At 49.9% G+C, this 24,344-nt stretch overlaps 2 protein-coding genes and 1 long non-coding RNA gene across 10 annotated transcripts; 2 read left to right on the forward strand and 1 right to left on the reverse strand.

Annotated features, from left to right (window-relative positions):
* The first annotated feature begins 1 nt into the window (after position 1).
* On the forward strand, positions 2-4,064 carry Leng1 (leukocyte receptor cluster member 1). The gene is made up of 4 exons (XM_076927811.1): positions 2-331; positions 1,395-1,574; positions 2,224-2,474; positions 3,762-4,064. Exons 1-4 carry the CDS (start codon positions 200-202, stop codon positions 3,979-3,981), a joined length of 783 nt encoding a protein of 260 aa, XP_076783926.1. The 5' UTR covers positions 2-199; the 3' UTR covers positions 3,982-4,064.
* Cnot3 (CCR4-NOT transcription complex subunit 3) lies at positions 4,022-19,844 on the reverse strand. Of its 8 annotated transcripts, XM_076927794.1 has the most exons (19): positions 19,505-19,842; positions 19,031-19,104; positions 14,258-14,332; positions 14,084-14,151; positions 13,793-13,867; positions 13,562-13,651; positions 13,208-13,336; positions 13,015-13,110; positions 11,690-11,912; positions 11,466-11,599; positions 10,866-10,922; positions 9,092-9,473; positions 8,888-9,011; positions 8,067-8,265; positions 6,997-7,096; positions 6,705-6,903; positions 6,355-6,487; positions 5,619-5,744; positions 4,022-4,395 (listed from the first exon to the last, which is right to left on the reverse strand). In XM_076927794.1, the coding sequence occupies exons 3-19, from the start codon at positions 14,280-14,282 to the stop codon at positions 4,297-4,299; spliced, it is 2,259 nt and encodes a 752-aa protein (XP_076783909.1). In that variant the 5' UTR covers positions 14,283-14,332; positions 19,031-19,104; positions 19,505-19,842; the 3' UTR covers positions 4,022-4,296. The 8 variants fall into 8 exon arrangements, 7 of the variants coding, with proteins under 7 accessions (XP_076783909.1, XP_076783912.1, XP_076783910.1 ...); XR_013108225.1 differs by lacking the exon at positions 19,031-19,104 and having other exon boundaries at positions 6,272-6,487; positions 19,516-19,843; XM_076927797.1 differs by lacking the exon at positions 19,031-19,104 and having other exon boundaries at positions 4,022-4,446; positions 19,516-19,844.
* A 647-nt stretch (positions 19,845-20,491) lies between these two features.
* Positions 20,492-22,986, forward strand: LOC143440898 (uncharacterized). Its single transcript, XR_013108227.1, has 2 exons — positions 20,492-20,870; positions 21,073-22,986. It is a non-coding gene; the product is annotated as an uncharacterized LOC143440898 (long non-coding RNA).
* Positions 22,987-24,344: the final 1,358 nt, after the last annotated feature.

Consider the following 24,344-nt stretch of genomic DNA (forward strand, 5'->3'; position numbering starts at 1 on the left):
AACTCAGGTTACAAATGCTTAGGATTGGCTAAGATGGGAGGTTTCTCAGCCAATCATCTCCAACCAAGGCTAATAGGGGCGTGACAATTGGCCCAGAACCAATGCACGAGCAAGGGTGGAACCATGGGGCGGGAGCATCCTCGAGCCAATCGGAAGTGCTGAAGAGTGGACCTGGCAGTCGGAGGTCGGCACTGGAGCCATGAATATCTTGCCCAAGAAGAGCTGGCACGTCCGGAACAAGGACAATGTTGCCCGCGTGCGGCGCGACGAGGCTCAGGCCCGGGAGGAGGAGAAGGAACGTGAGCGGAGGGTGCTACTCGCTCAGCAAGAGGTAAGCCTGGGGCGGGCCCGGAAGCGGGGCGGGCCTGCCTGTCACTCGGTGTCGGATGCGGGTCTGTGTGTTCGTCGATGTTTCTCTGAAAATCCTGTGCTAACTTCCATGAAACCTTCCTAGATTTCCCCACTGGTGTTGAAGGAACCAGAAACTAGCACACTGTAAGAGTTGGACAAATAATCTGATTACTTTATAGGTTGCCCGCACTGATCACCCACTGCTCCCCAAGACAAGCACGTTCTTTATTTGAAACAGGGTCTGTGTAGCCGCAGCTGTCCTGGAACTGGCTATGCAGACAAGCTCAGAGATCCGCTTGCCTCTGCCACCTGAACGCTAATATTGAAGTCCGCACAGACTTTAATAATTACTCGATCAGTGTGGTTTACACTTAAGTCCCTTGGCCAATCTGATCACGAATCAGTGTGGGCTTTAAAAATAATATACACCTTTTAAAAAGCTGAAGCTTGTAATTAATCCCAGATACTAAGGCTGCAGAGAGGGGAGAAATGTGAATCGGAGACTATCCCTATCTGGGGTCGGGTTGTATTTGGACCCATACTTTGGTTTCAGACTCTTTGTCCAGAAAGCAATGTTTGGCTATCTTACAAGTTTGGGAGTACGCTTATACTTGTGCTGGAGACTGAACTTCGAACTGCACACACTAAGCAGGGGCTCTATGGCTGAACAAGCCACCTCTATCCTATACCTGAGTGGATTTTTCTTTCATCACTCCAGGCTGGGAAGTCTTCTGTTTTGGCCAGGGATCTTCTCCCAACTATCTCTGATAGCCCAGTTTGCTGTTTAAAAACACCAGTTCTCCAAGTTAGAAATGGTGTCACTTTCATTGCCCTGGATTTTTCGAGACAGGGTTTCTCTGTGTAGTCCTGGAACTAACTCACTCTGTAGACCAGGCTGGCCTTGAACTCAGAGATCCACCTGCGCCTGCCTACAGAGTGCTAGGATCAAAGGTGTGTTCTACCACTGCCCTCCCTGCCCATGGACCCTTCTTGTATCCTCAGCACTTCTGGGTTCTGAATGTCCTGCCTATAACCCTTCATAGGCCCGTACAGAATTCCTACGGAAGAAAACCAGGCAACGAAACTCACTGCCTGAGCTGGAAGCAGCAGACCCAGGAGCTCCAAGTCCTGGCCCTGTGGATCTGTTTAGGGAGCTGCTGGAAGAAGGGAAAGGAGTGCCCAGAGTCAATAAAGAGCATGAGGAAGAGAAGCGACAGGAAAAGGTAAGCTGGCCTCAATTTTTGGTGGAATCATGGGGGGGGGACGGACTGGATGTGACTGTTAGAATATGGTGTGGCGAGCACAGAAAATTTAGAATGTGACTGAGAGGTATCACCTATAAGTTGGTTACTGCTGTACAGTACTTAAACTAGCTAACCTTTTTTTTTATGGGACTAAAATAAGTCTTAAGCTATTTTGAGATGAGATCACAACTACACAGACCAGGGTGCCTTCCAGTTCTCAATCCCCCTATCCTGGCCTCCTGGGCCAAGAGTTGAGATCATAGGCACACACCTCTAGACATTTGTGCTTTTCAAACGGACTTGTACTGTGGCTCTCCTACAGCTCTCATCCAACTTTGAAGGTGCTGTCTCCCACTGAAAATCACTCCTCCGTTTTGCTTTTCCGCAAGTTTTTCCTTAACTATTCCCAAAGTAAGCTTCTCCCATCTCCCATCACTGCACAGGCCACTGCCCTCCTTTTCTTCCTCCTCCTGCAGGTCAAACCCCTGGTGCTTTGCAAAGCCAGTCCCTGGTGGTCTTGTGATTTCCCTTGTGAAATGACTTCCTACCAGTCCCTGTCTCCAGAATTCTATTGCTACATCTAGGGCTCCCAGAGGGATTGAAAAGAGTTATTTTGTTCCCCCTGCAGGAGAGGCAAGAGAAAGCTCTAGGCATCCTGACCTATTTGGGCCAGAGTGCAGCAGAAGCCCAAACTCAACCTCCTTGGTACCAGCTCCCCCCAGGGCAAAAGGGCTGCCCTCCAGGCCCAAGCCCAGATGAGAAGATCAAGAACCGATTGGATCCTTTGAGGGAGATGCAGAAGCACTTGGCAAAGAAAAGGCACCGCAGCGAAAGCCATCCTTCCAGAGAGGATCGGCCTCAGAAACACCGGCCCAGAGAGTAAGACCAGACACTCAGCTCACAGTAGAGCAGAGTGAGACTTTTAAGATCCTAGCAGCCAGGGTACCACAAAAAGGCTCAGCAGGGCAGACAGGATGAAGTGGTTCTTGGTATGTTATCTAGGGATCTCTGTGGAGACAGACTTACTTTAGGATTTGTAAGAACATCATCGCCTCTTATGGCTAAGGGTATGTACAGATGCTTGTATACAAAATTTCTCATAGTTTTTTTAAATATGCATGGGTGTGGCTACATTTGTGTACCACATAAAGGCTGATGCCTTCATACTAGATGGCATTGGGTCCCTGAAACTGAACACAGTTGTGTTCAGAATCTCCATGTAGGTTGCTAGAAATCAAAACCAAGTCAGTGTTCTTAACCACTGAACCATCTCTCCAGCCCTTCAGTTGTCTTTTCTTTGGGACAGGTTATTACTATGTCACTCTGGCCAACCTCTGCTTCACAAGTCCTGGCTAGGATCAAGGGTCTGTGCCACCACACTCAGCTCAGTTTTCATTACTAGTTCAGTATAGTTAGATACAACCCACCTTAAAAGATCTTTGTGGCCCTCAGCTTTATGGTTTTTTTTTAAAAGTATTTTTTAAAACTAAGGGTTTATTTTGTTTTGTTGTTTCAATATTACACTGGCTGTAATATTGTACACTATGTAAAACCAGGCTGGCCCTCCCTGAACTCGGGTCTGTCTCTGCCTCTTGAGTGCTGGGATTAGAATGTGCTGCAGCCATCCATTACACTCTTTTTATAGTCACTCAAGAGAAGCTTTTTATGAAACCTCCATTGCCACAGTGGAAGGCAACCCACAGTAAAGAGCCTATTTGACTTTGGTCCTCAGGTTTTTGTTAGTGGTTCTCTATAGACCAGGCAGGCTAGCCCTGAACTTGGGGATCCACCTGCCTCCACCTGCAGTGCTGGGATTAAAGGTGTGTACCACCACTGCCCGACAAAGATTTACTTTTATGTGCATTAACGTTTTCTCTGCAGGTATGTCTGAGTGAGGGTGCCAGATCTCTTGGAACTGGAGTCACAGTTGTGAGCCGCTTTATATGGGTTTTGGGGATTGAGCCCAGCCACCAATTCTCTCTCACTTTTTAAAAGGGATTTTGAGACCAAAGTTTAAGAATTATTGGGGTTGGAAGACAAAAACACATTATTTGAAAATGGTACGAAGGGCCCAGGACAGTGCTCAGTGTGCTTCCTTGCTCATGTGACCCAGGACCAGGTAGGTGGCATCTCTCAAACTTTCTGTTCTTGCTTTCCTCCCTGCAGGCCACCTTCTCTAGAAAAGCTCCGTGCTGAGCGTCTTCAGAGGGAAGCAGCTGAGAGAGCTCGAGCAGAGGCCCTGCTGGCCCGGGTACAAGGCCAGGGATTCCAGCAAAGTCAGGTGGAAGCAGAAGAGACAGATGAACGCAGGCGGCGGTACAACTCCCAGTTCAACCCCCAGCTGGCCCGGCAACCCCGCCAGCAGAACCCAACTTCTGCCCACTGAACTCTCTTGGGGGGATAGGGGAGGCCACAGCTGCCAGCCGTCATATAAAACTATTTATTCATAAATATTTTCCAAAATGAAAATAGGTTTACCAAAAAATGTCCCTCACTGGGGAGGGGAGGAGGGGGCAGCCCTTGCCCCCAGGCCCCCAGGGTAGGGCAGAGAGGAAGAGAAAACCTCCCTATCCCTTCCCTGCTTCCTGGGGGGGAGGGTGTCCCATGGCCTTGGGCCTCCCCCAGTCTTCCAGGGCAGGGCCCTCACCTGGGCAGGGGGGGATCAGCATGCGGGGAAGGGGGAGGGTAGAGGGGGCCGGTGTCACTGGAGGTCCCGGTCCTCCAGGTAGCGGTACTCAAAGGTGAAGCCTTCCTTCTTCCGCTGGCCCCACTTCTCGTAGTCAAAGTAGATGTAGGTGCCCTGGCCGGGGAAGAAGGTGGTCAGTGAGTGGACGAAGAGGGGGGCTGAGATCTGGGCCAGACAGATGAGCAAGAGGCAGTTGTCAGGGGCATGGAGGTACCAAGCCGATTGTCCTATCACACTCCACCCTTGGTGGTAAGTGAAGAAGGGGGCCAAGCCTGGCCTTTGCCCCACATGGGCCTGCAGGTGCAAACATGAGGCCTAAGCTTAAGTGAAGTGACACTGAGGAGTGGGGACCAACAGGTGGCCTACAGTGCAACATATGCACCATCTACATCTAACACCTAAGTGTGCTGCAGAGATACACTTCACTGTAACCGATTCTGAGGGACTCAACGCCCTGAGACATACTCATGTCAAGGACCAAACCAGGGCAGGATAGGAAGGCTGAAGTCAAGGTTGGAGAGCATACAGCAAGAAAGCAGCTAGGTCAAGTGTCTGAAATGCTTCAAAGTGGTCTGGAAGAATGTAGGGACAGAACAGATTTCTGTGAGAATGGGGATCAATGAGGCCCAGCTTGGTATCTGGAAGTGTAGGTAGGGAAAATGTGTATGGGGAAAGCCACTGTGAAACGCACCAACTGAAAGCAATAAAGAAAAATTCATGACACTCACTGTATAGCAGGCACCATTAGTACTTACATGTCATTAACTCATTTAATCCTTGTAACAACTGCATGAGGTGGGTGCTCTTACTCCCGTTTTTTTTACAGATAGGGGAACAAACAGAGAGGCTTGATTGACTTGCCCAAGGTCACCTAACGGGATGGGCTCAAACCCAGATCAGCTGGCTTCAGGATATTTAGGGAGAGTGGAGTTTCCAATCAACTAATAATGGTTGAGACTCAAGAAGGCTGTCTAAACAGACTTCAAACAGACTCAGCCCCTCCTCTGCTGTTTGCCAGGAAATGAAGGAGAAGGGGCCATGGAGGTTACGTTTGGGAAATGTCAACTAGAAAATCCCATGCTCTCAATTTAAGTACCCAGAGCTGCGTGGTAGAGGCAGTTAGCAGCTCCAGGAAGGCTTCTCTCTGGAAGCAGTAACAATGGCTCAGAACTAAAGCACTGAGAAATTGACAAATGGAGAGGACATTATCTCAGGCTAGGTGAACAACTTAGGGAACCACCTTGGTCAGTTTACAGGACTGTTCTTGAAGGAGAAAGGCCAGCAAGGACTGAGGGCTGGGACTGGGAACACTAGCCATCCTCCAATGGGACCCTCACCTGCTCAAACTCATCTGTGATGGTCTTGGGCTCCTCGTGCCTCTGGAACCACATCATATACTTGGTGTGGAATCGCCAGGACTGCTTCTTTAGGGCCTTGGCTGCCAAGTACTGTGCCTTGGTTCCCTGGGAAAGAAAATGCCGAGCAGAGATCAGAAGGTATCCAAACTGGGTAGTTGCAGGGGGACAGGGCAGGGCATCAGGGCTGGACCCAGACCCCCCACCACAGACCAGCTGAGGTGGAGAGTCCACTTGGAAACAGTGCTGGGAGCACAAAACATACCATGGTCAGAAGAAAATGAGACAGGAGGTGAGAATTGCTTTCAGAAAAGCTTTGAGAAAGAAGAGAAACTAATGCATAATGAAAGACGAAGTAGAAAACTCGAGGGGAGAGGAGGAGGGGCTGACCCACTGCAGTCAAGAGGTCAGACAGTTCTGCAGAGGTCTCTAAGGAGGCCTTGGGAGTGTCTACTACACTTCAGCAGCTATCCTAAAGGGCTTCCCAGTTTGGCAGGTACATGGCCTAGGGCCTGCAGCCTCTTCCTGAATCTTAGCAATTAGAATGTTTTGGGACTGGGTCAGGTTTGATTTGAGGGGGCCCAGGACTGGGATAGGGAGGGGTGCGGTCCCAGTGGCCGCAGTGGGACACCCACCTCGCCCCTCCAGCCCGAGGGGGGATGGCAGCGGTGGCGGCGGAGCTGGGGGGCCCGAGGCTGCCCCGGGGGCCCTGCTGTACCTCCAGATAGTAGAAGATGAAGAAGAGCGTCTCAGTTGACAGGCGCTGGTAGAACTCCACAGTGTCCGAGTGTGGGGGTGGCATCTGGTGGTGGTAGGGGGGTGTCGGGCAAGGGTTCCGGGGGAGGTATTGCCTGTGAACCAGTGAGGATTTAGTGCCAAGTGGCTTTGAGCTCCTGCCCTGCCTTCAGGAGGGTGTTCAAAAGCACACTTCAACCTGCTTTAGGGAGCCCCAAGCCAAGTCCTCAGCACTTTGAGACGAGTACTCTACCTAGTCTCTCAGGACCCAGGAACCAGCTCCTCCCTCAGACTGGGGAGTCCCGGTCCCCAGCCCCTTCTGCAGCCCCTCACCGAATGCGCTCGGAGTCAGAGGGGTGGGGCATGTGGTGCCAGGCGGCCTCTTCCATGGCCTGTTGGTATAGCTGCTCCTTGGTGAGGGACACTGGCCCCAGTGGACAGACGCCCAGTGACAATGGTATGTTCACCTCTGACAGCTGCAGGGGTGGCTGGGATGAGGTGGGTGGTGCTGATGTGCTGCTCAGAATGATGTCTGTAAGGGATGGGCCATTAGGCCCTTCAATGATGAGGATGGGGGTCAGCTCCTTTTTGGCCTTTGCCCTCCCCACCATCCCATGACTGTCACCTCGATCAGTTAGGTGTAACGTTGGCACAGGGTCCTCAATACCAGAGCTGATAGCTGCCCGTTCTGCCATGGATTTCAGAGAGCTCAGAGGTTCAGGGGCCTGGAAAGAGAAAGGGGCCAAGCCTTAGGACCTGAGCAGAGACTAAGCTGCATAAAAATGAACAGCCTAGGAGCTAGAGCAGTCAGTGGTCAAGAGCACGGACTGCTATTCCAGAGGTCTGTAATGGGATCCAATGCCCTCTTCTGGTGAAGGTAGCAAGCGTACTCACATATACAAAATAAATAAATCTTAAATTAAAAAAAAAAAAAAAAAAGAAACCCACAGCCTGATATGCTCTGTATACTCTGCGTAATCTGCTGTTGTCAGGTCCCTGTCTGCAAGATCTAACCATATAATTCTAAAACATGGCTAGAGGGAAGCTGCAAATCTGAAGTCACCAATCACCATCAGATTTATAAGAGTTCACTCTCCTCTGTGCAGGGTCCATAACACATTCCAGAGGAAATACGACCCTACAAAGTGCAGCAGACATGCACACACTTCCATAGACATCACATGCTGGTGGAACACCCCCTGGACTGCCACAGTAGTATGGCATCTTGAGGGAGATGGCTGGCAGAACTGTAGGCTCTCCTGTTGCCTCAAGAGTGTCGGCCATCCCTTGGGTATTCAGTCTCCTTGGGAACATCAGTGGGTTAGGCCTGCAGCCCCCACACTGCTTTCCCTGGGGAAACAGCATAGGGCTGGCTCTTCTGTCCACTCTGTACAACTCTTCTATCACTAAAGCCCACCCACAGACCTACACCCCAGCTCTCTTGGAGGGACTCATTCTGCACTAGTCATAGCCAATAAGGCTGAGTCCTTCATGGTACTCTTCCCCCATCCCACCTACAGCCTTCCAGAAGTCTCTCTACAAGGTGTCACTTTGCTTCTCCTCCCCTCAAAACCATACTAAAGCTATCACCCACTCAGGAGAACTTCTAAGATAATGTTTTCGCCCTAAGAAAGTGCACTGTCATTGGGTTTCCTGTCCCAGGATGAGCTTAGTGCTCACATCTGAGGAACTCACCTTGATTTCTGGGGTGGTACTGAACTGTGGAGGACCATTGAGCAGGGTGCCAGCTGCCTTGGCTTCACTGAAGCTGGGCGTTGGAGAACTGGGGGGATTTACAGGTAGTGGCACCAAGAGGCTGGGTCCCCCTGAGTTGTTCCCTGAGCCTGAAGCCACACTCCCGGCCCCCGATGGGGCTGCCGTACTGGATTCCTTTCTGGGTAAAGAATGGAGGAGAATCAAATTAAGGTCTTTGAAGACAGATAGGCACAGACTATGGGATCTAAAAGGGGGAGCTGAAAGTGAGAGCTGGAACATGCAGAAATGAATCCAATCTCTGGAATCCTCTTTAGTATAGCAGAAGTACTGAGGTGTGCAGACAGAATTTTAGGATCCAACAGCTTATGAAGCTAAACGACGGGATGGGATAGTTCTAGAACTGTCACTGAAGCAGATCCGGAATAAATACAAGTTTCCACCATAGAACACAGATTGCACGGATGCACATGGGACAATCCCACTGGGGCTGGTAACGAGGCTGGCAAGGCAGCAGATCCTTCATTAGTAATCTGATGTCAGGCTGAACATCAGGGAGCCTCAGAGCAAAGAACAGAAACGGGAAGACAGCACAGTCTGAAACCCAGAGTAAAACATAAAAGGGAAGGCGAAGCTGGGAACTAATGTGCTTATGTCCCAGTTGGTAAGAAGCAGGGACAAAACCCGTTGCTGAGGTGAAGAAAGGATACATTGGATACTACCCAAGAAGGGTAGAATTTGGAACTCTAAAACCAAGAGTGGCATGATAGCCTATGCCCACACACTGCCACCCCACAACTCACGAGGTGCTGGGAGCTGGGTTGTGAGGGCCTGAAGTGGGCCCCAGGGCTTGGCTGCTGGCACTGCTGCCCCCACTGCTACTCAGGGCCACCTCTGCAGGGCTATCTGCCACAACTGAACTATAGCCTGGGGAAAGAAGGGCAAGTGTAAACAGGCTGTCAGCTACTGCCCACCTTGCCCTGTCCCCCAAACTGGCCTCCACTTACTGGTGGCACCGTTCTGCTTGCCAGCCCCTCCGCCTGTGCCACTGTTACTATTGCTGCTGCTCCCTCCGCTGCCACCACCACTTCCCCCGCTCGGCTGGGCACTGGGGGGTCGGGGCTGGGCATTGCTGGGCCCGCTGGCATTGGGTGGGGCCACAGCCTGGGCATAGGGGGCAGGAGTACCCGAGTTGTGGCTGGGAGCTGGACTGGCCTTAGGGCCCAGGGCACTTGGAGGTGCTGCTGGGGTAGAGGCCCCATTGTTGCCAGGGGTGGAGCTCAAGGCAGAAGTGGCAGGTGGGGGGCCAGAGGGGTAGGTGGGCGGCACAGCTGGGGACTGGGGATGCTGGTTGCTGTGGACAGGCTTGGAGCCATTTTTGGCTGGAGACTGCAGGAAAGAAAAAACAAGAAGGTCAGGTACTAGACCAGCCTGTCCCCTACCCACCACCCTTTTGTCTTCCTGCCCCGCCTCTGACCTGCTATCAACTGTCCACATTCTCTGGGGCACCTAGGAGACTTCAATCACCTTTATGTTTAAGGTCTATTTATTTCCAGCCCACTCAGCTGCCCCAAGTCCTCCCTGGACATTGTCCCTATAGCCCACGTGAATCTGACAGAGGTTAGGTTGTTAAGACGAGACCAAGAGAAACTCTCAAATACCCTGAACTTGAGACCTGAAGTGGTGGCACATGCCTTTGATCCTAGCACTTGAGAGAGAGACAGAGACAGAGACAGGCAGATCTCTGTAAATTTGAGATTAGTCTTGTCTATTTGGAGAGCTCAGACCAGCATAGGCTACACAGTGAGATGCTCTTGCAAAACAAACAACAAAAACAAAACCCAACCTCAATTTGTGATTAGTTGGATCAGCCTAAATGTTTAAGAGTAAGGGAACGGAGCAACCAGAAACTTCTGAATGTCAGCTCATCATGGAACTAAAATGCAGTGCTCCAGAACATGACGACCAGGGCATCCCTACCATCCCTACTTCAACTGTTCCAACATCCGGGCTGCCATGCCAAACTGCCCAGGCCTTCTGACCACCACAAAAAAATCTCACCAAGTACCAAAGAAAACTAGCCATTTACTTTTTTCCTGGGACCACTGCTTGACAGTCAAGGGGCCTGATAAAGTGGCAGAGTTAGGCCCACCCCAGGATTGCCTGCCCTGCCTCCTCACTCCATTACTCCTGTTGCTCCCAGCCCTGGCCCCTGCATTAGCTTCATTACTGTGCACTTAGGTCCTCCCACCAGAGACTGTCCCTTCTATCAGCCTGGAGGGGCTCTGGGCTCTTTCAACAACATTCTTGTCTCCTAAGATAGGAACATATCTTAGGAGAAATTGACAGAGCTAAGAGTTCATTTCCTAGGATCTAAAGAAATTCAGAAGTGTCACATACTGCCTTCCTCTCTCAGGAACTACTTCCTGCAGTCAGCACAGCACAAGCAGTCTGACTTTCTGATCATTTCTCAGGGTGTTTGGTTCCTTCAGAGACCAAAGAGTCCTCAGTCCAACAGCCCACCTCTCACACTTCCCAACTTCTTGCTACAGTTCCCTGTGTGACCTGCTGCTGCCCACACTACCACCCAGTCTTCCTCTATAGGCCAGACAACAGGCCACCTCAACCACACCACCAGTCATCACCCTGCCCCCAGGGTGGCACTGTTTCTGGCACACCTGTCCCAAGAGCCCAGCATTGTGGCCAGCCCTCCAGTGTCAGTAATCCTGGAGACCACTCAATAAACAAGTTACAAACCATCAGATTTAGACTGGGACCCACCTGGCTGACTTCACTATCTGTCGAACGGCCTCTCTTCTTATCATCTTCAGAGTTTTCCTGAGGCAGGGGAAGTGAAGTCAAAAACTCTGTGATTTCCAGGGTCCCAAAACAGGGCAATCCTTTAGGGACACAGGAGGGCCCTTACTACTCTTAATCTCTCACAGACCCATTGACTAGCCTTGTGCTCCAGAGCTGTTCCAATGCTCAGCCTGAAACTTTGGCTAACATCTAAAAATCTGAGCTCCGTAGTACCAGCTTCTGAGAGTCAGCACTCATTCCCATCTGTGAAGTACCCAAGACTTCCTTCCTTCAGACTTCAACCCTGGATCCCTGTCAGAAGGGAACTACCCAGCTGCGCAGCTCCTCTGGCATTCCACACTCCAGCTCCTCCTGACTACCACCACCGAAGACCCACACGCACCCTAAACCTGAGTGGAAACCCAGGGTCTATCTTTTGGCTTTTTATATCCATTCCACACTAGGAAGGACCTCAGAGCACAAACAGCCTAGAGCTCACTTCCTGAGCTGCCGTCTCTAAGGCAAGCCTGGGCTTCTGAGTCGTCCATGACCGCCGTGCTATTAATAATCTTGCACACTTACCGTAGTGCAGTTGGCTGGGCTGGGTGGGATGGGAGAGCTGGAGGTTGTGGAGGTGGGTGTACTGCTCGACTGGTTGAAGATCTCATCCTCCATGTGGCTGTGGCTGGGGGGGGAGGTGGCGACCAGCGCCTGTGCTGTGGGGGTGGGAGAGCATGTTTAGCTGGCACCCTGGGCTGCCTCCCGCCCTCAGCCTCTATGCCACGAAGGTCAGCCCAGGGCCTCACGAATGTCCTCGAGGTCCAGGTCGTCATAGAGGAATTCGTTCTCTTCGAAGTCGGGGTCCTGGGATGAGTCCACGTAGTACTCCACATCGTCCTTGATCTTGCGGATGGCGTCAACCAGGATGGAGTCGTTGTCCAGCATGCGCAGGATGGTCTCCAGCATACGCACATGGTAACGGTGCTTCTCGATGTGCCGCTTCAAGCCCTCGATCCGGTCCTGCTTCTGCTGGCGAGCCCAGGGCCAGGCTCAGGGGCTGCAGAGCACCTGGCCAGCCCTCCTGCCCCCACAGAACCTGTCCTCAGTCCCCCATCACTAAGGTACCCCAAAGGCACCTCTGCTCCAGCCCCTCCCAGCATGACCCAGTGAGACGTCTGCCCACCCTCTGTCCCAGTGAGGACCAATCTGAGGTTTCGGACATCTCAAGGATCCATTTCTCTCTCCTCAAACCCCTTTGGGCTCTAGAGATCCCTAGAAACCTATATGATACCTGTGCTACCCTACAACGTGGCCTCTACCCGGCTTACCTGTCAGCAAGTCTTACCCAGGCCTCCCACCATTCTGACCTCTGCAAGAAATATTCATCCTATCTCACTGCAACAGTAATGACAGTAATAAAGATAGAGCCCAGGGGAAGGAAACTTGTCAATTTACCATGGCAGCCACAGAGAGCTCCTTCTCTTCTCAAAGTTCCAATTCCCTTTACAACTTAACACCTTAGTGCTAGCTCCAAATTCCTCCTTTTGTTAAAGGTCTACTCTTTTCCCTCCAGGTGACATCTCTCTCACTTTCCATCCCATCAGAACTTTCTACCCTGGTGACACCATTAAGGAGACATAGTTGGCATCCCTTTGAACTCACACCCTTACAGTCCTAGAGGTGTAAGATTCGGAATCCTGACATATGACTTTGGCCCAAATCACTTCCAGGTTTCCTACAGCAACTGTTCCTTAGAGACACACAATCTCCGCCCACCCCCCCACCCCCAAGCCCCGTAAAGAACCTAGGGGATCTTGGCAGTGCTATGTACCTTCCCAATTTGGTTCTTCCTTCAGGTCTCACTCTGTGGTCCCAGCTGAAGCTAGGTCTACCTTCACCCAAACTGCCCCTAACAATGGCTATACTGTCTACCCAAATATCCCAATATCCCATCTCAACTCCTCCCTACACTGTAACTCAGCCAGATAAGCTGCCTCATCCTGCCTTTCCAATCTCTACCCCAGGTGTATCTTGGGCATCCAGGACCAGACTCCTACAAACCTCCAGATGCCCTCTGTTCATATGCCACCTCCACCCCTACCCTGTGGGTGATGATGCCCCCACCACTCACATCCTTGTCGCCTTTCTTCTTGCGTGTCTGTACCGACAGTGACTCCACCTCACTCTCAAACTGGTCCACCTGCATATTTAAGGTGTCAATGGTGTTCTGGGGGAAGAGAAGGGAAGAGGGGTTTGTCCTAAAAGCCCTGGTATATATTTAAATCTGGGCCCAAGTGCTTACTTTCTCCTCTGTCCCAACTCACCGTGAGCCACTGGCCAACCTCTTCCTTCTCCTTCTGGGCAGGGTCCACCTTCTGAGCCAGACCCAGACCCTCCTTGCTATAAGCTTTGGTTTTGGTCTCTCGTTCCACAACTTTGAACCGTTCCATTTGCTGTTGAAAGTATAGTTGACAGAGAGTGCTCAAAGGTGGGATAGGGCATGCTATAAGGGCCAGCAATGCTAGAAACAGTCTGAGCCCTCATCTCTGCCCTTCCCTTACTTATGGAAACATTACTCCTCCGAGGACTCTGCAGTGACTGCCCCACCTCTGCCTTCTCAGGTCCCTAGAGCCTGACCATATCCCCACCCCAGAAAACCCCAGCCTCTGGATTCCTACCGTTTCAATGAGCTTGCGGTTTTCAATAAGCTGCCTTTTGTCCTTGATCTCATTGGACGCTACCCATGTCTTGATCTGGTCCCTCAGCCGCTGAAAGGAGAAGCAGCAGGTAATTAGGCTGCAGACCTGAAAACTGAGGCCCTCAATGACCTTTTCTCCCTGGGACCCAGCAGTCCACTGTCCCCATCCCTCCTCCCATAGGACACAAGAGTCCATCCCCAGCCCCCTCACTTGTAGCTTCTTAATCTCCTTCTTTAGGTCAGCCTCATACTTTTCTTTCTGGTTCGCGTTGGCTGCATTGTGGAGCTGAGGGATGAAGAATTCAGCAGTCAATGTGAAAGTGGCTGCCCAGAACTCGCCATAGCAGTAAAGGTCCAGTCTCTTTCTTCCTCGGCTGGGAAATCTAGGACCCCCTCCCCACAGTCGATCTCAGAGATACTTCCCTGGTCAAGACCCCAAGACCCTGAACTTCTTGATTCTTCGCCCAACAGACAAGAAATTTTGAAGTTCCTAGGCTCATACCTTTTGCCAAATATCTTCAAACTGCTCCACGCCTTCGGACACCTTCTTGAGGCAGCGATCAATCTCACCTGGCCAGGGAGCAAAACTGTTAGGACCCTGCCAAGACTGCACATATCCAGAGAAATTCCCAGAAGAAAGGGCATGTGGCCATATGAAAAGTAGACAGTCTATTACCTTGGAGTTTGCGCTTGTCCGCCATCTTCCCTGCCCTACAGACGCACTCTCTTCATACTCTCTTGGAAACGGACGCTGCTGGGAAAAATTGGGAAAGACTTAACATCCATTCCTTGGCTGGTCCAAACTCAAGCAGAGTCACGGATATGGTAGGAAATCATGGGGTGGGTAGGATGGTAGAGAGAAGAAACATTCACTTGCCCTTCCCATCTGGCAGACCTTAGGGTCTTGCACATACAAGCACTTTCATCTAGCTACATCCCCAGCTACATTTCCTATTTAACAAGGGAGATCTGGCCTATTCTCATGACTTAGGAAGTAGAAAATTTCTAAAATACGGAGTATCTGTGCTCTAGGTGACACTAGAGCACATGCAGCAAACAGGTAGACTGCTGGCACTGGACGCATTAGCCCTAGAAATAACACTGAAGGGCTGGGATAAGAGGTGACTGGGAGAGGCTACCCTAGGTAAGTCACAGAATACATGAGGCTGGCGGCTCCTGGAAAGGCTAAGAGGTGTGATCTGAAGGCGAAGAGACATATGAAGATCAAGACCCATTCATACAGGACAAGGCAGTACATCAAACAAGAGGGTCTTACACTTCCAAAAAATTTATTCCACAGCAGAAGCCTGACACTAAAAATGGCTATAGAAACTTGGGAGCAGGAAGCAGCACCTCAAGGAAGGCTATGAGAAGATAGAAATCTCAAAAAGATAAGAAAGTGAAGAAGAACCTTAGCTATGAGTGAACAGATCTGCACACATGGAGGAATTCCACATCAGATAGAGGGACAATTTAGACTCAGAAACATGAATCCATCAGGGCAGAAACCAAAATGTACAAAGAGACACCTTTTTTATTCTGAAGGAAGCAAAGTTTAATTCAGGGCAGCCTGAGGACAAAGGATGGAAGAGGGGAGGTCTGTCAGCAGGGAAATCCACACTACAACGTTAACACTGAAACAGGGCATCCTAGAGAAGAAGGACCCTAAGAGGGTTTTCGAGCTCTTAGCACAAGCTGTAACCCTCTCCTCCATGGGTATAACAAGCAAGGCTCTGAGAACTAGACTGACACAGGACAAGGGTAGCCCAATATAGCTCTCAGCTATAAAGGCAGAAACAGCTCCACTCCCAGAAACAAGAGTTTCAACCTGGAGGGTAGCCAGATTGAGGGTCCTTAATACCAAGGAAACGGAAATACCCAGAGCAGTCTTAACAAAAGGTGTGATGTGGAGAATGTTTCAGCCAGCCACCTCATGTACTATAACTAGCACAGCAGAAAAAATAAAATCTTTCCTTTTCAAGACAGGGTCTTAGTATATAACTCAGGATAACTTTGAACTCACATTCTTACATTGTCCTCCCAAATGCTGAGGTTACAGGAGTGGACTGCCATGCCTGGCTCAGTATTTTCACTTGTACTAATCACAGCATGGGACACTGCATTAAGGAGATTTAGAAAAAAGAGGCCTAGAGTGGATGGGGCTGGTGCCTTCTCTGAAAAGGAATTTAAGAAATTAACTCTACGGTTCCACTCTGTAGGGAAGTAGCTATGGGTGGCACCTCAGACCGTGGGGACTAAAATATCTTTAGTAAAGGACCTATCAAAAAGAGCAAGCAAGCACACACAGCACTCTCAATTGAGGACTGATTAGCTGACACACCATACTACAGGAATCTCCAGGAAGATGAAGCAACCAAAGGAACTCAGCAAAGAGCCCCACAGAAGAGACTGAAGTAGGATAAGTTCCTCTGATCTAGGGACCTTGCCTGGACACCAGCAGGAGGTATTCAGGATCCTGACCAGGAATGAGTCTTGGCTCTAATATCCATCAGCACAGAGAAGCTTCTTTTTATACCAGGGAAGGAAGGAATGTTGAACAAGAGCTTATTACACTACCCACTTTGTCCCAAGAGCCTGCAGGAGGGTTCTGGGCAGGCACAGCAACCTGGGCAAGGCACTCCCACCTTAAGGAGGTGAGGCCCTATCCTAGCTCCACCCTGAAGTGGTTGGGACTGCAGCAAGAGGAATGAACCATGGCGACAAAAAAGTGACAGGGCCAGAAGCAAGGCACCAAAGAACGGGACAACAAGGGACCAGTGAGTAGGTTCGGCATATTTTCTTGCCACCAAGTCTGACTAAATTCAATTTCCAGGATTTACAAGGTAAAAAAAGAAAACCAACTCTCAAAAGGTGTCCTCTACCTCCCACATGCATGTTCCTGGCATGTATACATGTGCAAAAGTACCTGCATAAACACATAAACACACACACACACACTTCTTTAACAACCTAATAAACAAACAAATAAATGTATGTTGGTCCAGCACTTTTAATCACAGCACTTTCAAGGCAGAGGCAGAGAGACCTCTGTGAGTTCAAGGCCAGCTTGGTCTACATAATGAGTTCCAGGCCATCCAGAACTAAATACTCAAAAAATAAATTAAATAAATAAATAAATGTAATAAAAAATAATTAAGGGCCAGTGAGACAGCTGAATAGGTAAAGGTGGATGCTATGAAGACTGGTGATCTGGATTCAACCCCTGGGTCCCAAATAGTGAAAATAAGAATCAACTTCTCAAAGTTTTTCTCTGACCCCCACATACCTGCCAAGGCATGCTTAAACATACAAAAAACAAGATTATATATATATAATATATGTATACATATATTATATATATAATATGCATATATATTTATTTAAAAAGAGTTTTAGGGGCTAGAGGGGACTCAGAGGTTAAACGCACTTGTTCTTGTAGACACCCAGGGTCATTTACTAGCACCTACAAGAAAGCTCACAACTCTTTATAACTACAGTTCCAGGGGGACCAATAGCCTTCTCAGGTACAGCACCCATACAGCGTACTTACATGCGTGCAGGCAAAATACAAGTAGATTAAAAATAAACTTAAAAATGAAAATAAAAAAGCAGATGTAATACTTCAGCCATCAATATGGGCACAGCTGTGGTTAAAGACGACAATATCTGACTGGCAGAAGGCTGCTGCTCCAGAGTAGGGCAAGGCCCACAGACCAAGAAATTTGTGTTTTAGAGGCTGTAGCCTCTGCCAGAGTGGAGGCAATATCTTCTCTCCACATAAAACAAAGCAAAACAAAACAAAACCCACTTCACACAGAGGATTCACATACCTCAGAAGCTCAGCAGACAGACAGAAAGGGAGCTGTTGCTGGAGCCTCAAAGTAGAGGTGCCACCACAGAAGACTCTCCATCCCATTTTCCAAGACCTGCTCTAGGAGGTCACCACTACAGGGCCCCTTTGAGGTAGGCAAGCACCTTCACACAGAATATATACACAGATGGTGAAGGGTCTCAACTCAGCAGCATAGAGAAAGCTGGGTGTCTGGTGGGAGCTAAATCATTAGGATCCTGTCCACAGATGTAGCGAATCCTCAAATCAAGACTCAAAATAGCCAACAACAAAACAATCTACAGAACTTTTCACTACAGGTGCCAATGCATCATACAGAGACCCGATGAAAGGGTACCACCTTAATTTTGAAACCTGGTACTGCTGAGTGGCCACACAAGCAATCTTGGAGCACAGCACAGGCAGCTAGGAGACTCACACAGAAGCCAGGAATGGTGGCAAGCAGCACTGAAAGTAGAACTTGAAGCCAGTGGAGGATGCTGGCACAGGCACATGAGGATTCTGAGGTGAAAAAAGTAGATCCAGGTTAGAAGTAACTGTTGCCCCTGGAGAGGCCCAACAGGTAAGGAGTGAGGAACCCAAACCTTGAGAAGTCACCCCTCAGAATCTTTAGTCCCAAGCAAAGTGACTACAGTGGTCTCTCACCCAGGTCTCAGACAGCACAAGAAACCATCACTTCAGATGCATAGAAAAACCACAAAGGGGGTGCAGGGAGTCACACTAGCCAGGGGCATCCATACCGAAGAGTATCCTAGCCTCACAGTGGGTACATAGGTGATGGCCATCTCAAATCAAGAAAGGGGATGATGCCAACAGCAAAGAAAACAGGAACTTTACCTGGCAGGTGACAACACTACTCCACAAAGACAACACAACTGCAGGGAGAAAGGCTACCCGCCTTGCACAGCTAAAGACTCAGGCAAGGAAAGCTGGCAGTACTACAGGGTGCCAGTTGGGTTGAGATGGACCATTCTAGCTCTGAAACAACGCTTTTACCCAGTGGATTTCAATTATACATGATCACATATTCACACAGGCTGGGCAGATGAGAATGAAAATACAGAGAGATGGCAGTCCATCTCTCTGGCAGGGAAGGGAGACAGTGAGGAAACCCCCAGTCAGAAAGGCGGAAAGCTAATCCTAAAATGAAATGACAGTCCCAGAACCGAGATACAGCTGTTCAGAAGAGGTGCTTCAACTGTCCCAAAAGGAGAGCACTAACAACCGAGAGCAAGGGACCTCACATTCCACTGACACTCATCTAGGAAAGCTAAGCGGCCCTCACCACACACAGCAATACCAGCAGACTTAACCACTAGGAAGCTTCATCCACGGAGGCAGGCACTGTGCATCTTAGTGGAGCTTGCATCCTCAAAGCTAGAGGCCGCTGATACCCCACCTCAAAGATGTAAAAGACGTGAAGCCAGGAAGCGAGCAATACGGTGCAGTCCTGAATCCAAGGTCTGGGGAGGGAGTGTTAAAACAAAACAACCCAAACAACATGCTCCCTTAAAAAGATTGGTGGCACGGGACCTCTAGGAGACTTCACTGCTAGAGCTGTGGGGACTAGGTGAAACTTTAGCTTAGGCTCCAACTCACAACGGGAACTGCACCCTCGGGGTCTTGGGGACTTTTTCCTCCACAAGATCCATCTCTTCCAAAGAGGCTTCCCCCTATCAAGACACCAACAAGCTGGAGCTTTCGGGTGCACCGAGGCAACGCTCCCAAACCGAGCTCCCGGGGAAGGCATGATTGCAGGAGCGGCCCCCGCGCTCACAGCAGAAAGACCCCCTCCGCGGCCCGCTGCGCGCCCACCGCTCCTAGCCCAGCCAGACGCGGAGGAGGAGGAGGGCAGGACCTCGCACCCGGGGCCGGCGCTCTGCCACGCGGGAGTCCGGACGCGGGAGGACAGAGAGGGGGGTCCCCGCCCGCCCGAGCCGAAGCCGGGCCCGAGCGCGCGGCCAGGGCCCGGCGGGAGCCGAGGCCGTGTCGCGACAGGCGGCAGGGTCGCGGAGCAAGAAGTCGGCCGATGGAGCTGAGGGGAGAAGGGGAAGGGGTCCGGCCCAGTCGAACCTGACGCTCACCGCAGGAGCTGGCGCCGCCGCTGCGGAGCGTATCGCGACAGGCGAGGAGGGGGGGACAGAGAAGCGAGCGCCCGCCCGCCGCCTTTTTTTTTTTTTTTTCCTCCTCTTTCCTCGCGCCCCGAGCCCGGGCGCTATCGCGATAAGAGGGCGCGAAAGCCGGAAGTGGGGTTGGGTTGTTGATAGAGGAAGTGGGCCCGGGATTGTTCTAGACGACCGAGTAGGGGATTCAAGGATCAAGGAAAGGCCCGGCAGCGGCTGCCGACGGCTCCACGGAAGCTGAACGGGCCCGGTCCAAGATGGCGGCGGCGGAGGAGGCCTCCCCTCCTCTCTTCTCGTCTCTGGCGCCGGCCCGCCCCCGAGCACCGAATATAGGTCCGTCATTGCTCCCGCAGCACGTCGCTCTGCGCCGTTAGGCTCGTCCCATTGGTTCCTAGCGAGAATGAGGCCCGTCCCCTTGTTAGGATTGGTTGCTCTCTGCAGGGCGCGCCGTTCGATTGGCCTCCCGCTCAACTTGCTTGGATTGGCTCGGGTTTTTCTTCCCGGCTCCTCCTCCTCCTCCCCTCCTCAGAGCACAACACGCCAGCGCGAGGATCGGGGTGTCAATCACGAGGCCTATGTCATGCTGATTGGATGTGTCCGCCCCCTTCGCCTAAATCAATTGGCCACGGGGAGGAGTCAGGGTGAGGGGCGGGAAGTTGCTCGTCAAGTTTAAAGGCAGCTGTAATTGGCTGTGAGGAATATTCTACCCTAAACTCATTGGTTGATCATGAAGGTGGGTAGGGAAAAACGACAGAAGGCGTGGAGCTTGAGTGTTAAAAGCAGCTTATCTAGTGGGAGAAAGAGAGGTGCCTGGGGGTTGAGGAGATTAGACCCAAGTCATCTACCAATCAAAAGAGCCTCCAGGCTTAGGGGGAGGAGCTAGACAAACGCCCCGCCCCTTCCCTTGGTTGGCCAATAGGGTAGCTATTAACGGAGAGACCTGCCGACAGGTGTGGCTGTCGGAGCATCCTTCCTTTGCCATCTAAGCTGTTTTCTGATCCTCATAGTTTTTCCCCAAGCGTCTCTGCTTGGTATATCTCTAAAACTCAGTGCTTTCTAAAAGATGGAAGAAGGAAAGAAAGAATCAGGGACATTGCAAAAGCGACTGAGAAACACAAAACAGCGTGGAACTGTCGTGTCCCTGGGTTTCTTTGAGTTTTTTCAAGTTTGAGCAGACTGGGACGCTCTCCTGTATTTGCACTACAGAGGAAACTGCGCTTTGCCCTACGTCGGTTACATCTGTAATGGATACTCACTAGAGTTCTGTTATGCTTCTTAAGGACTAAACTTCCCTGACTACTCTTCCGAGTGCTTAGGTGAGCCTCTTTGGTTTAATTTTGTTCGATTCCTGCCGTCTTTACACTTACTTGCGTCTCCCTCTCTGGATTTCTCGGTGTTTAGCACCCATAAAGCACTCTATAGCCTTTTGCTGAATTAGTGAATGAATAGTCTGAGCAACTTTGAAAACGTGAGCACCACGTTTTTCATGAATTGGGAAAGTCGATCTATCTCTTCCAGGTAGGAGGAAAAGAAGATAAATCCACACTCGAAGAGAACGTGCACGTGCATTTCACCGCATCAGAATGGCGAGAAGCAAGAGAGGTTTAAAAAAAAAAAATACTTATAAAAAAGCATATTTCTTTGGCTGGGAAGATGGCTCAGCAGTTAAGAACATTTTCTGCAGAGGATCAGTATCCACACATTCTGACTCTCTCATCTGGCATCTGCTGGTGCACTTAAGCTCACATATTTACATAATTTTAAAATGTATATTCTTAGGGTCACATAGACTTAAGAAAGCGAAACATAGGGACCTGTGTTTTTCCAGATTTTAAAAACAGCTTCTACACTCTTTCGAGTTTGCTATTCATGCAGTTTTGCTCTTTCATATGGTCCCCAAGAATGTGGAACTGCTTCTAACTTTATCAGGAATCATCCGCCAAATTAAGATGCAGCTTCTTATCTAGGTGGTCACCAATTCTGCATTTTCTAACAAGCTCCCAGGATATACTAATGGCCCTAAGAACACAATGATGATTCTCAGGCTTAGCTGCACTTTAGAATCACCTGGGGAGTTGGTAGAGGTAGAATACAGACACTTACACTTATGCTAGAACAATTACATCAACATCTGGAGTTGGGAACCAGTTATTCTTTCCCTGAAATGATGCCATGGAAATTCTTTTTTCTTTCCAGCAGGGAGATGTGAAACCAGGACTTAACATGCTAGGGAGAAAGACGACTATTGAGCTGTTGCCAGTCGATTCTTGGCTTCTCTTTTTTGACAGGATTTCATATAGGACAGGCAGGACAGGCTTTGTAACAGAATGACCTTGAACTTCTAGTCTTCCTGCTTCCATTTCTCAAGTACTGGATTACAGGTATGTGCTTACCACCATGTGGCTGCTTCTTCAACCTTTTAAGGACCTGGAACTCACTGTGTAGACTAGGTTGACCTCCAACTCACAGAATTCTGGTCTCTACCTGGGAAACCCATACAGGTCCACTATTACAGGCTGGAAGTAGGGGACTCTGAAACCTCTGTCATCAAGACTGACGAGGATTAACCCCTAACTTACGAGCTAAGCCAGATAGTCAAAGACGGGTAAGAGAGCATACCAAGACCCTAGCCCCTAAAAGAAGGGAGGCCTCACCATCCTAAGACAGGAGCTCAACCAATGGCTGTTGAGTATCCAAGGACGGGAAAGGGAGGCTGGGGTCCTTTGTTCCAACCTAGGACAGACACAGTTTCCGTAAGTTTTCCCAGCCTTCCCTTTTGAAAAAAAAAAAAAATTAAAAAGGGGGACCTGTTGGGGGCCGACTTTTAGCAGAAAGCGGCTATCGGCTTTGCAGCCATCTTGAGCCATATACCCTGACATGAGACTTAGATTACAATAGCCTACAACAGCTGAGCAAACTCTGATAATCTTTTTTTTTTTTTTTTTTTTTTTTGGTTTTTCAAGACAGGGTTTCTCTGTGTATCCCTGGCTGTCCTGGAACTCTGTAGACCAGGCTGGCCTCGAACTCAGAAATCCGCCTGCCTCTGCCTCCCAAGTGCTGGGATTAAAGGCATGCGCCACCACCGCCCGGCACACTCTGATAATCTTGGTTTAGATACCTTGGCTGTGTGAGATTAAAGGTGTGTGAGATTAAAGGTGTGTAACTTACCAGGGTGACTTAGAAGTGTAGAGATCAGATTTAGAGACAAGACCTAAAGGCATGATTAAAGGTGTGACCAAAAGGCATGGCTTAAAAGTGAGACAGATAAAAGGCAGAGGCAGAGAATCAGACACAGCAGAGAGGAGACAGAGAAGCAGGCACTTGGGAGAGAACTTGGAAGTAACTTGGAACTTGGAGGCACTAGGAACTAGGAACTCAAGACTTGGGACTTAGACCAGGAAGAGAGACTGAAGAATAAATGGGATTGAATCATGCTCTGTCTGGTCTCCATTCTTCGAGTCCTCACTCTCTGTCTCTTGCTGAACCCCGACCCGAGGACCAGAGCAGCAGCTTGGACCAGGATACAGTGGCCCCCAAACGCAGGGCAGCCTGGGCCTCAACATTTTGCTCAGGCCGTGACATTTTTTGGTGCCCAACGTGGGGCTAGTGTGGTTCTCAACACAAAGTGAGTACCACCACACCTGGAAGCCCTTTGAAAACATTTGAGGGCCTAGACACTGCTAGACAAGCACCCTGCTTTGAATTATATTCCTGGCCCTTTAAAAACTTTTATTGTGTATGTATAGGTGTCTAGCTTATGTATGTCTGCAACACATGTGCACCTGGTGCCCAAGGAGACTGGAAAAGGATGTCATATCCTCTGGGACTAGAGTTATAGACCATTGTAGGCTGACATATGGGTGCTGGGAATCAAACCCCAGTCCTCTGGAAGAGCAGCCAATGTTCTTAATCACTGGGCATCTCTCCAGCCAACTCCCCCCTAAAGTTGTTTGTGTGTATACATATGAATGTATTGTGTGAAGATACACATGCATGTGCCTGTGAAAGTCAACACCAGCAGCTCCTTTTTGTTGTTGCTGTTTTTAAGGTGGTTTTGCTTTGTTTTAGATAGGCCACTCACCAGGGCCACACACCCCCGGGAGGACACCTTTGTCCACCTTCTCAGCACTGGGATGGCAAACACATGCTACACCTCCTTGCCTTTATATGGGTGCCAAGTATGGCACTCATGTTTGTATGCTGGTGTTTTTGGTTTGGGGGGTTTTTCAAGACAGGATTTCTCTGTGTGTCCCTCAATGTCCTGGAACTTGCTCTACAGACCAAGCTATCCTTAGACTCAGAGATCTGCCTGCTTCTGCCTCCCAAGGTTCCCATGTTTTTATAAAATGCACTTTACCAACAGTGCTATCTTGCCAAATCCAGACTTCTCCCCAGCTTCCAGCTAGCTAGCTTGCTTGCTTTCTTTCTTTCTTGACACCAGCTTTTCCTATAGCCTAGGCTGACCTAGGCTGATCTTGAACTCAACTATGTAGCCTAAGTACTTCCAACCCTCCTGCCTCAAAAGTCTCCTGAGTAGCTAGGATTACAGGCTGAAATACATTTTTTAGCTCTATTTTAGCAAAAGTGAATCAAATTTGCAACTAGCAACCATATCTTAGTGAACCCTCAAGACATTCTGAAGCATGTTGAATTCTGAGACTTACATGTTCATATTTCACTCCAGTCAACACTGGCCATGTGAGAATCAAGTCAGGCCAGGGACAGAGTAGAGACTAAAGGAAGTAACAGACAAGGGGCATTCCCCAACAGACCCACAGGGGACCAGGGTT

Source organism: Arvicanthis niloticus, chromosome 30 (genome assembly GCF_011762505.2).
Source record: "Arvicanthis niloticus isolate mArvNil1 chromosome 30, mArvNil1.pat.X, whole genome shotgun sequence".
In the NCBI taxonomy this organism is placed as follows: Eukaryota; Metazoa; Chordata; class Mammalia; order Rodentia; family Muridae; genus Arvicanthis; species Arvicanthis niloticus.